General features: G+C 43.9%; 1 protein-coding gene across 3 annotated transcripts in view; it reads right to left on the bottom strand.

Moving 5' to 3' along the window:
• The window catches only part of ATP8A2 (ATPase phospholipid transporting 8A2), a 518,682-nt gene that overhangs the window by 353,194 nt on the left and 153,249 nt on the right, over positions 1-12,239 (bottom strand). For all 3 annotated transcript variants that reach the window (XM_037003923.2, XM_073228342.1, XM_073228389.1), the window contains exons 17-19: positions 5,556-5,661; positions 4,772-4,854; positions 2,036-2,085 (exon numbers count right to left, since the gene is read on the bottom strand). In XM_037003923.2, the coding sequence (XP_036859818.2) occupies positions 2,036-2,085; positions 4,772-4,854; positions 5,556-5,661 (239 nt within the window). The remainder of the gene's footprint in view (positions 1-2,035; positions 2,086-4,771; positions 4,855-5,555; positions 5,662-12,239) is intronic.

The following is a 12,239-nucleotide window of genomic DNA, read 5'->3' as shown; positions in this document are numbered from 1 at the left end:
GTATAGCTCCTACTCTTTTTATTTATATATAATGGACAAAAACCCATTCCTTTCCCTACCATGGCAACTCACTAGCACAGCTACTTATAGGAGAGGAGATAGAAACCAAGAGGTTGAGCACCTACTATGTCCATCTAGTTTACTTCAGACAATATTCTGTAAAAGTATTTGTTTTTATTTTGTTAACTCAAAAGCAACCTGCCTAGTATGTAGCAAAGTGGAAGTTTCAACATGAATAAAGCTCTTCATTGCGTCTTCTTTTAACCAAAGCAGAAATGAATTACAAGTTGGTAGAACACACTGGAGGCAGCACTTCCCTGGTCCTCTCCCGACGCCGACACGCACACTTCCTTATTCGCCCTCCCCAGGACCTGGCTCACTCCCCTGAGCCTTCAGCGGCTCCTCACCACCCTCAGATTCCTCTCCTTACTGATACCCACCCACCTCTGCATCTCGCCTTGGCTTCCACTAACCCTCCCATCCACCACCAGGCTGCACACACACCAGAAGACTCATTGTTCCCCTTCTCTACACCTCTGTTCCCTGTCTTCATAGACTACATCTCACCCCCTCGAAACACAGCCCGTGCAGGGGGCCCCAGACCCCCATCTCTTTGGCCTTTCAGCAGGTGGTTTCCCATGGGCTGCAAGCTCCTAGGACTAGGGGACAGTACCTCTCCAGCCTGGTGTGAATTCTGCATCCTAACCATAGCACTCCACCTAACCAGCTACCTAGTAGCCGGGCGCGCTCAGCAAAGCTACTAACCCAGCATTTCACCTTCTGAAAGTGTAAAGCAGGGTTGCCACCAACTACTGCAGGGGAGTGTTGTCAGGATTAACTGGCATCTGGAAAAAGGTGAGTCAACTAAAAAGACATAGCTTTAACCAGAGCTATAACTACGAATCATCTTCCGCTTCCCTCTTATCCTCTCGTAAGTTTTATTAATACAACCTTATGTCTCCATTCATATTCATGTATTTCTATCTGACTTCCTTTTCTCATCCTTGTCCCTCCAGTAACTACTGGTCCCAGTTAACACAGCCACACAACAGCACACAGTTTCCAGGACATCAACAAAAGGTGAGGCACAATGAGTCTGGAGAGGTGTTAATCTGCCCACACACACAGGGACACTGTCCCCTGGTTCCTACATCAACTCCTACTGCCACCGACCGTCTCGCTTTCCCATTGAATACCCAACCCCAAGGACCCCTGACCCACCAAAGATCAAGTTTGCAGCCCCAAAACTAAAGACTAGAACTGGAAAGCATTTCCTACTAGAGGGTAAAACATTGATCTTTTTCGAATACCTTATGAATCAAAGAGGGCAAAGGAGTCACGAATCATTTAAAAAAGGTTGTTGAAAAGCCGCCTAATCTTAATAACAGGAAAAGATGCCTTTGAGAGCAACAGAAACTTACTCTCTCTGGTTTTGACAGTTCAATGTTAAAAAGAAGAAAAAAATAAGACATTAACATGGTTTATAACAAACTGTGAATGATCTAGGGAAGCAATTCAACAAATATTCTCAGGTCTTAAGTAAACCACACTGGGGAAGAATGAGTTCGAGTAGGTACAGGAGAACTACCCTACTCGGGCCAAGCCCCAGTGGGATGCACTGGTCTTATCTGCCTTTGCCGGTCAGGTTCCCAGATGTCCCCTGCGAGCGCTCAGATGGAGCCGGCGGGACCTGGGCAAAACCAACCAGAATAACGTCCTCCTCACATACCCCAAACCATGCACACGTGTCTGTAGCTGCTGATACAAGAGCATCAGCCTCTAGAAATTTAAAGAAAAAGGAGCATATGGAAGCATAACACTTCATTTGGGGAAAAAAAATCAGAGAAATGACCTTCTCCACTTTCTGAAACGGAAGTCACAAATTCCAGAGAGAAGAGGGCCTGTGGAGATACACTCCCTATATAATAAGTAAGTACTACATCTAATCATCCCATACAATCATGCAAACACTCTGATGAAGTTGCTAAATATACAGATACGTATTTTATTTCAAGTGCACAAAAGAGAAACATACCTAGAAAATTCCAGGACATTAAGGATTCCGAATGTCTGCTCCTGTCCCATCTGAAACAAGAAAAACAGGCTTGTATCTTAGGTGCTGTTTCCCAAACCTAACACCCCTCTTAGCCCTTCCCGTTTTTCTCTTCGAACCCCCTGCAAACGCCTTTTCAACATGGACCTTTTTCCCACAAGTCAGTCTGGTGAGGTCAGAGCTCCCCCTTGTGGTAGAAGCTTCTCATTTTTCTCCAGGTAGCAAGGCCGTCATAATAGCTCGTTGACACAGCCACTTCCAAGGCACATAAAGGACCCAAGCTACACAAGCCCATCTGAAGCTTTGGGGCCAGTAATGCTTCTAAACTCAGGATTTTACATATTTTTTAGAAGTATATTCATACACCATATACCATGATGTCCCCAGGGAAGCCTGGGGCAACACCCTATAATACATCAATTTTCTACAGCAAAATGTACCCCTATTCACACTGAGATTCATAAAGCCATAAACAGCCTCGTGTCAGTTCTGATTAGATTTTGCTCCCAAAATCTATGCCCCACATTTAGGGAAAAAACTTGGAATTCAAAGCATCTTAGATTATCAATCTGCATCATACTTCAGGGCAATTAATCAAAGGTCCTTTTTCTTCAGGTTATTCAAAAATGGAACTTCAATACTCTCAATTTTGTTTTCAGAAGATTCCGGATTATGGGTGCATAATTTTCAACATTTTTCATCAAACCTGCTCTCTCTAGCTCCCCAATACATCATAGCAGGAAGAATACGGGCTTTGTAGTTCAACAGATAGGAGGAGTCTGAATCCAGCTTCTGACACTAAGTGTGTGACTTTCCTACAAATGGCAATAGCACCTGTGCCCCAGGTTTGTAATTCCCATGTGCGTAACTGACACACAGAACACGGAAAATGGAACATGGAATTTTGTTCCACCTACAACTCCCACCCCTCCTCTTCAACTCCTAAAATACACATAATGACCCACGTAAGCCAGCCTCCACCAGTCTTCAGTCCCTCTTTCTGAAACCACCAGGTCTCTTTCTCCTCAGCCTGTCCCAACTACTTTGTCCGACTCCTGCTCAGAAACATGCTCACTGTCACCCTGCCCTCGGCACTAGGCTGTCTGCTGGACCGACGGCTCCCTGCCCGCTGCTCTACCAACCACCTCCACGGGAAGCCCACGCACTCGGCTTTCAAGATGGTCAGGCCCCTTCATGTAAACAGCAGGGAACCAAGCGAGAATGCATGGTTTCATGCTGCCCAAGTATTCGTGGTTGAATGGGATTTTTTAAGTTATTCATATTTTTCTACCTTAACTAATCGGAAATACTGGTTATTATTTTACTCCCAGAAATAAATGGCCTTCATTGTTAAATAAAATGATGAAGGGGTGCCATTCCGCTACAACGGCATCTAACACAGCGATGACCAGCTCAGCGGGCTCTCTAGAGTCCCCGTGTTTATGCAGCACTGTGAGCAAAGCAACCATTCTCTCCTTTCTCTGCCACCTGTGCTGCATCCACACCCTTCCCAAGCACCACCACTGCAGTGCAGAGCCGTACAGCTGGAAATACTACAGTGAAGGGCGCAATAGTCTCAGACTGAAGGCGAAGAAGACTTCATTTATGAAAAGCTCCTATGAAGGGAATCCTAGATTCATTCATTACTTTGTCCCACTTCTAATAATTGCACACTTCCCTCTGCTAAATTCCCTGTTTATTGAAGTAAGTAAAAACAAATATGAGAGATCTCTGCACTCCATAAGAAAAGAAACTGAAAATTCCAAACAGTGGGCTATTTGTATACGGTATGGTATCTTACCGGTGTGCATGTAAGTAAAAGAAAAATGGGCCACTGCCATGTGAGGAACACAGCAAGTTATTATGTAAATTAGAGTAAATTCCAAATGCATTAAAGAGCTCTAGGGCTTGAAGGATGCCTACAGCTAAAAACTGTAAGAATCCAGGAGATCTCCCCCAATTGAGAAGTGGAGAAAGGCCGAAGAAAAGAGGCAATGCCTGTCTCCAGGCCCTCATCCACTCAGACTGGAGTAAAATGCAGCCCCTCTAACTGGTCAGCATTAACACCAGTGCCCTGCAAGGCGTAACTAGCAGTCTCCCTGTTGCCCATTTCAAGGGACCCTATTTGATCTTACTCTTGATTTAAAGTTTTCCTATCACCAAATCTCTCCTTCAGACTTCTTGAGAGGGGAAACTCAGAAAAAAACATAAAATAAGTAAACTCCTCAACTTCAGGGAAGGAAAAACTCACAAAGGTTAAAAAACACATATATCTCTTAAGTGCCAACTCCTTTCTCTCCAGTCAGGGAGACTGAGGCCAGCAGCCGGGGGCGTCACTGCACAAGAGCCACCCCACCAGGCACCCGGCAGCAGAGGCGGAGCCGGAGAGCCTGCCCTCACCAAGAGGCCATACGTCATTTTCCCAACTATTGCAGAACGAAGAGCAGGCTTGCTAAGTTCATTGCTACAAATAATTTCACATCAACGTGGGAAAGGCTTGCGGGAAGCATCTTTAAGGGAGAAATTATTGCAATGTAAAAAGAACGTGGACAGGCTTTTATGATCACGTAACAGCCTCCATTTTTCAATAGGTCTAGTTTCTCAAAGAAAAACATGTAAATTTAGCTACCATATTTACAGTAGACGTGGCATTTCAAAAATAGGGTCTTCAAAAAAGTAGGTGATGTACAGCAAGAGGCACCCAGGGACATCACTTACAGCTTCTATGATGACCGAGTAGGGCGTTCGGGCCGTGAAGACGAAGCCCAGCTTTCTGGCGCCTTTCACCAAAGCAGCTTCATCTGCCAATATAGAGCAGGTAGAGACTGACTAATTGAGGTAAGCACAGAATTCTGTTCAGGAAGTGTCACTGTTCAAATGAACAAAATCCACACTGGTTAGAGGCCTAGCCTTGCGTGCAGGGCAGAAAGGGTTCGGGATGCAGACGGCACTCCCTCGCTCTCCTTGCCACTGGGGTCCCGAAGGGGACACCTCTGCTAAACAGGAAGACAGGCCGACAGCTCATTCCCGGGGACGGGCGGGGCTGCACACCTCCTGCTCTGGCTGGGGTGGTGTTCCCACTAAGGACCACGGGTAATATTCCCATGACTTTCTGACCAAACATCTTCTCTGAGCAATGTTTCAGTTCTAGTACTGTGGGGTCCCTGGAGCCCCAGGAAGTAGGTAAAGACCACACAGCTTCACCAGCAGCTGGATAATCCACGCAGGGGTGGGGGGGGGTGTGAATAAAGCCAGCTGGCTGTCCCTTGGCGCTAGGAAACACAAGACGGGCATCGCCTGCCATCAGTGTTACCGGAGTCAGGAGGGCCCAGCACCAGCTTCCTAACCGCAACCCATAAACCATGTGAGGCATGAGGCATGCGGCCAGAGGCCAGCAGGGCCTCTGTGGGCCGGGCTGCACCCCCATCTCCCACACGCAAGTGCAAACACCCAAGTCTCCCAAGAAGGGGACAGCAGTGTGCATGCAGCCCAGAGCCCTCACCTGGGGACGAGGCCTGGTAGATGATGTCGTCTCCATCCTTCTCGGGGACGACGGTGTGGCACACAGCCAGGAGGGTGAGGAACTCCTGTATGCAAGGAGCTGTGGGCTACAACGGGAGACCGTGTGAATCATCCGCCACAACCGTGCTGACATACACGGAGTAGAGTCACGGCACCCCCTGCTTAAAACCTGCCGCGGCTTCCCGCTGCCTTTAGAGCAAAGGTCAAGTCTACAGTGCGGACCCCAGGCTCCGTGACCAGGCACCTGCTCACCACCCACCCTACCTCCAGCCACTTACCCCCGGGGTGCCCAGCCGCCAATCTGGTGGGTCACTTCTTCAAACAAAGTTCGCCTTCTCTTCCTATGCTGCCCTCTCCCTGCTTTGCGCCAGTTCTATTCAGTCATCCTCAGGGCTTCAGCTCAACAGTCACTTCCTCTGAGAAGCCTTTGTCCCCGATTTGGAACATCAATCTCCCCGTCAGGTGAGAGAACAGAGGAGGCCCGTGCCCCGCCCCACTCATTCCAATACTTCAACTATGCCTGCGGCTCACATGCTTCCGCCCTTGGGTGAGCTCCGGAAGGGCGAGCAGGTTGGCTGCCACCCTCACTTACACGTCCCCAGGCCCAGCAGACACAGGGCGCTCACATCTGTGTTGGATAAAAGTAGTGAGAACTGACGCCAAACTTGTGCCTCCCAGTCTTTCTATTCAACTATGCTGGCACTTAGGCTACACCAGGCCTGTTCTTAACTTTATAATCTCTTAAAACCTGTAAAGCAGTGCACTGCTGGCCTATTACCTTTAAAAAACAAACAAACAAACAGTATTGTCCTGGATGTATATTTACTAAATTTCTCCCATCTTCCCAGCTACACACACACACACACAAAATCCTTTTAATTTTCATTGGGATTGGACTATATTTATAATGAGTAAAGAAATGACATCTTAAGTACTACCTACCCATCTAAGAAAAGAGTATGTCTTCCCATTTATCAAGGGCTTCCAAAACTTCTGAACATAGGTCCTGGCATATTTCCTATTAATTTTTATTCATTTAGAAAATATCTGCATGCCTCATATATGTGAGATACTATACTGAGCATTTTATATATTGTTTTTTTGTATTATGATTGGGATTTTATATCTATTATATTTTTCAAGAGTTTATGGAGATAGATGTAGGTGAAACAGAATTTTATAAATGAATTTAATACCCAGTTAAATTAAATCCAGGAACTGCCCTCTTACTAGCTCTCTGAGTTAGAGCTGACTCTTGGGTTTTCTACAAACGACAAAGTCCCCCTCTTCCTTTCCAACAGACAAATTTGTTTCATTCTCATGGGCCAGCCCTTTAAGCAGGATGTTCAGAGACTGGGTTGACACCAGGCTTCCCCGTCCTAAGGTTATTGTAATGCCAACGTCTTTAGTGTTTCACTTTTAAAGACGCAGCTGGCTATAAATTTGGGATAGATTTGTATTTTCACATTCAGGAAGCAACTTTGTGTTTGCTATTTATTGTGGAGTTTTCTTTTTCTATTGTGTGTAGCCACAAGTGGATGGTGACTAACACTTTAACAATTTAAAACACTTTTAGTTTCTCTCCTCACCTATTAATGTGATGTAAGAGCAACTGTGTGGAAGCGAATCACAACTGCCCGCCTGGCTACTTCTTACAGACTGCAGGAAAACATAACGCACATTTAGGTGTTGTGCAGTGAAATCAAATAAATTAGAGAATTTGCAAATCCTCCAAGGCCTACGCTGCAAATGTGGTTAAGAAATTTTACCCAAAAGCCCTTTGATTTGAGAATCAGGCTTCAATTCAAGATTGCCTTCGGCCCTGCAAGCCTCTCCTCGTATCTCAGTGGCCAAAACTGCATCAGGCGCCCAGCCCTGAGCTCATGCCTGGTCCTGGAGGCGAGTCCCCGGCCACCTAACTGCCCCCCACTGAACGGCCAGCTGCACAGTCAGCCACAGCAGCCTCACGTCATTATGATGGAATATTTTCCTGATTTAAAAGTGATGTTCTCCATCCCTTTTCCCAAAAGTAGTTGCGGAATACACTTATAATAGTACAGCAATTTCTTGAAAAGGCAGGATAAAAAAGTACATACAGTAGGGTCCCAAAATATAAGGTCAGGGTTCACATGTACCTATAGGGTACAGAAAGGAATAAACCAAAACAGGAACAGTATTTATCTTTGGAGCAAGGAACAAAAAGGGATTTGGTGGAAAATTTTTTAAAACCCTTTCTTTAGTCTCTAATTTATCTACAATGAGGCTAGGGAACTGTCTCTCCATCGAAGGCATTACTTGCCAATAGCCAGAGTCCCTGTTTGAGCAAACGCTCCCTCTAGTGGCTAAGATTGGGGGCGGGACAGACCCTGAGGGAGACCAGCAATTCTCGGCATGGCGTCTGCCTTACTGGAGATCTGTCACGGGGAGCTCGGGAAGCTTCCATCTTCCACAAAGGGCGCAGACCACTGCTGCAGGCCCAGGAGTTTCAGAGGAACCTGGGGGTCTCTGATTCTCAGGTGCATCTATTCAGAAGACCCCACCCCTAGTCCCAGGTCTCCTTCCTAGTAGACTTTGGTGCAGACAATGTTGTAAGGCTGCCAGTTCTGCCAGTGTTAAATGAGATCTCGGGTCTGGTCTGCAGCAGTACTGGCTGTGGCTGTAAGAGGTGAGGGATCTTCGACAGCTGCCAAGGAGGCCTCTGGTTTTCGTATGATGTCTTAAATGGGTAAGAAATTGACCTGAGCTTATCGCTTTCTCTCTTCAGTGTATAACAGTATTCATCAACGACCAGCCAATTCCACAGATAATACAATAAAGCAAACATGTATATAAAAAGTGGTAAATGAAAAAAGATCACCTTCTCCTGCTTCTGAGAACTATCAAGTCCAGCAGATCACCTCTTCTCACAATGAAACAATATGAAAAAGAATCTTTGACGTTATAGGAACTAAATCTTAATAGTGAAATATTTTCTGTGAGTTGTAAAGAAGAGTTTTACACACACACTCAAATTAAGGTTCCACCTTGAGCAGGAGGCCAAATTTCTTAAAGATGAAAAAAAAAATCTCCAAGATAAAATTAACTACCTTTGGTTCTCTACGTAACCTGACATTCTGTAAAAAAATTAAGGAAAGTACACAAACTTAATTTGCAGTCTATGGATGTCTGTAATATATTTTAGACAAGACTCCATGTTTGAAAATAGACTTTTTTCTATAACTTCCAAGAAGAAAAACCTTTTATAACTTCAAAGAACTGATTGTTTGTTGGAGAAAGTATGGATACATGTGTGTATATGTATGCATATCTTTTTAGAATTTAAAGTTTTATTGTGGAAAAATACACATATAATATTTATCACTTTAACCATCTATAAGTGCAATTCAGTGGCATTAAATACGTTCACAACACTGTGTACCTATCGCCACTCTCTATACTCAAGACTTTTTCATCTTCCCAACAAACTCTGTACCCACCAAAAAAATGACTCCCCATTCCCCCTCCCCTAGTCCCTAGTCCCTTCAAGTCTGCTCTGTCTCTATGAATTTGCCTATTTTAGGTACCTCAAACAAATAGAACCATACAATGTTTCCCCATCAGTTAACACATTTTAATCTTCACAAAATGATTTATATATCTAGAAATGAGTATTTTCAATTGATCTGATGAATGTAAAAAAAAACTATGTCAAAAATTGCCGTGCATACCAAACTGCAGCTGGGAAGTATCTATGTAATATACATATACAAATCACTCCTTCCTGAAGACTGGAACTGAGAAGTCCTCGGCATAAAGATTCAAGAGGAAGCTGTGTGTTCTTCCTCGGCTAATGTCTGGGACATCATCCCACGAATAGGAAGCAACTGGTTAGCAATGCAAACAAGGGACCACATGAGCTGTTCCTTGAAATTCCACAGGTTGATTCTCTAAGAGGCAAATTCCATCTTCGCTTCCAGCCTACACAAAGCTTAAAACACAGTCCTAAAGGACCAGGAAATCAGAAATGATGACCCAAGAAAAATGAAAGTTCTGGAGCAGATGGAAGTGCTCCCTGGGGAGGAAGGTAAGGGTTTTCTTGGTTCAGATGCTTTAATTTTAGTCAATGGTCCCCAAGACAATTTAAATATGAAGGTGGGATATCCAAAGGCTAAAATCCTAAAACGCTCCTTCCCTCTTCTCAACCATATTTTCACAAAACAGTCAAGTAATCTAACAGGGTCTATATTTAAGTTTAAAAAGATCCACTGGGTATATTTAATCCAAGCCCATATCTTCCCAAGGAAGAATACTGGAGACTACAGCCTTCATTATTTATAGTGCAGCTAGACAGTAAACGTCAAAGGGCTTAATTAACACAGTACCCAAGATGAAGACTACCTCAGAAGGCTTCAAGGATCCAGGAAATTTTTTAAAAATGTTAAACACAGACAAGCAGACTTTTACTAAAGAAATAAACAATTAACTCCCTAACCCATGGCCTCATTATGCATTTAATGAACTGTGAGTATCCAGGTTATCAAAAATCCATAAAAGTGCCCAGGTTTTCATTGATACTTATGATAATCTCCCTAAGTCAGGGCTGGCACTTGGTAAGAGCTGCATCTAACCCGAATCCTGCTGGCCTTCCCACTGGAAAAAAAGGAAATTTGCCTCAGGAGGGTAGAAGTTGAGAAGGAAGGAAAAAGTTCTCTAACTTCTACAAGAGTGGGTTTCTTCCTAAAATGCATGCCATTTTAGGGAAATGCCCTTTAAAAGATCCTTTATCTATACTCAGGTCTCCACTCGAGTGTCAAAAGAAGTCAGGCTCAAGAAGAGCATGTGATCAAAGGTCAAAAAACCTTAAAAACCCAACACACACAAATGTGAGTTCAGCTTTGGAAAGAACAATGTTTGTGCATATAAATTAAACTGAACTCGGTCTTTCAGGGTTTCAAAAATTGGGATTCCAGCAGCAGGTGGAGGGGGTCCTGTAAGGATCTCTTACTCCAAATGAGTTTTTTACCTGGCCACTGGGTTTCCATGCCAGCCCACATTTAGATCAGTGAAAATACCATTCAGTGTGGGTGCCCACATTTCAACAGCAATGTTAGCCATCACGCCCACTGAAGAGCTCAGACCCCTCTGATCTGCACAGGCATAATCACTTTCTCAGGGAGCAGTGTCATGCCTTCCCCTATAACGCAGAAGTGTACAGAGAATGACTGCACGTGCCTACTTCTCCAGTGAATAGAAACCCCCTGAGCGCTTTTTTATTCACTTCATCCCCTAGTACCTAGAAAAGCACCAGTTTAAGCCCTGAAACTGTTTGCTAAGTGAATGCATAAATAAATGAGTCTCTTACTTGAGCAGGGATCCAGTAGTCTGCTGCTCTCCTTAAGCCTACAGAGAACGCCATGGTGCTCAGTACCCTATGCTCATCTCCCTTCCTTCCTAAGCCTCTATGTTACCCTTCCACCTTCTCCTTCCCACTCTTAAACTTACTCCATCCCAACTTAAACAGACACCTTTAGGCAACCACCTTCATTATTACCCTCCATCTAAATACTCTTCAAGCACACGAGTCCTCTTTCAGAAAGCAAATCCTGAATGCACTTGTTTCTTTGAAATCCCTGATTCAAGCGCTCCTCCTCCAGAGAAGCTTCTTCTCATGCTACTTTTCTGCTGCAAGAACCTCTAGCCTCGTAGTTGCATCTACCAATAAGATCAAAATCCAAGAAAGGACCACATCCATGTCTGTGGCTGTGACTCAAAGCACGGACCCCAGAAGCATCCTCTGCATGGTCTGGGACCTTATCAGCATCCCTGGGGCTGAAGCAAATGTCTGCACCCCAGCTGTGGACATGGGTACCGTGCACACTCCCAACCAAGAGCTACTGCTGGGAAAGTTTTAATTTACAAATAAGCACTAACTGCAATAGAGAAAAGGAAATTTCCTTGATGAAAATTCAGAGAACATTTTAAATACATCTCTTAACAAAATTTTGGAAAGATAAAGTTTTTATTTTGCTCCTGTTTGTCTAACTTTAAAACTTAAATTTTTTTTTCCTCAGAAAAAAAGTAATCATATTAGATCTAATTTATACTGACTAAACTGGTTGTAAAACACTTTGATCACTGAATACTTTTTAAAGTTGCTGTTTTTCAGAGTAGCCTTTAAAACGAAAATGAGTTTATGCAATCCTACAGTTAATCCTGATAACATAGTTGAGATACAGTGATGTATAGTTAAGAAATGAACAGATTTAGGTTCTGAGTCTAATTTCTACATTTGTTTTTTGGGTAACTCTTGGCCAAGTCAATCTCTCTACACAATTTCCAATGACCTCTCTGGGGCAACTCAATGGCTCAACAAAATACATGTCGAAGACGCAGTAGGGTGCTATAAATGCTACATTACCATATCTTACTTTTGTTTCTTAAATTACCCTAATCAAAGGATCCTGCTGCAATTACTTTTCAAAAAGCATGACCTCTGAGATTCAGAACTGAAAAACTAGTACTACAGAAATCTTAAAAAGCAACAGAAATGTGAAATGTCAGAGAATTCTGTAAGACTCATCTTACCTTAACGTGCTACTTTGTAACTTCACCACATATTTAATCCAGCCTTATATTACTTTACTGTGGTAGTGCTAACCACGAAGCACTCACGTACGATCACTTC

This window comes from Manis javanica, chromosome 1, assembly GCF_040802235.1.
Source record: "Manis javanica isolate MJ-LG chromosome 1, MJ_LKY, whole genome shotgun sequence".
Lineage (NCBI taxonomy): Eukaryota > Metazoa > Chordata > Mammalia > Pholidota > Manidae > Manis > Manis javanica.
The sequence above is the reverse complement of the archived record's forward strand: the minus strand, read 5'-3'. Positions and strand labels throughout refer to the sequence as shown.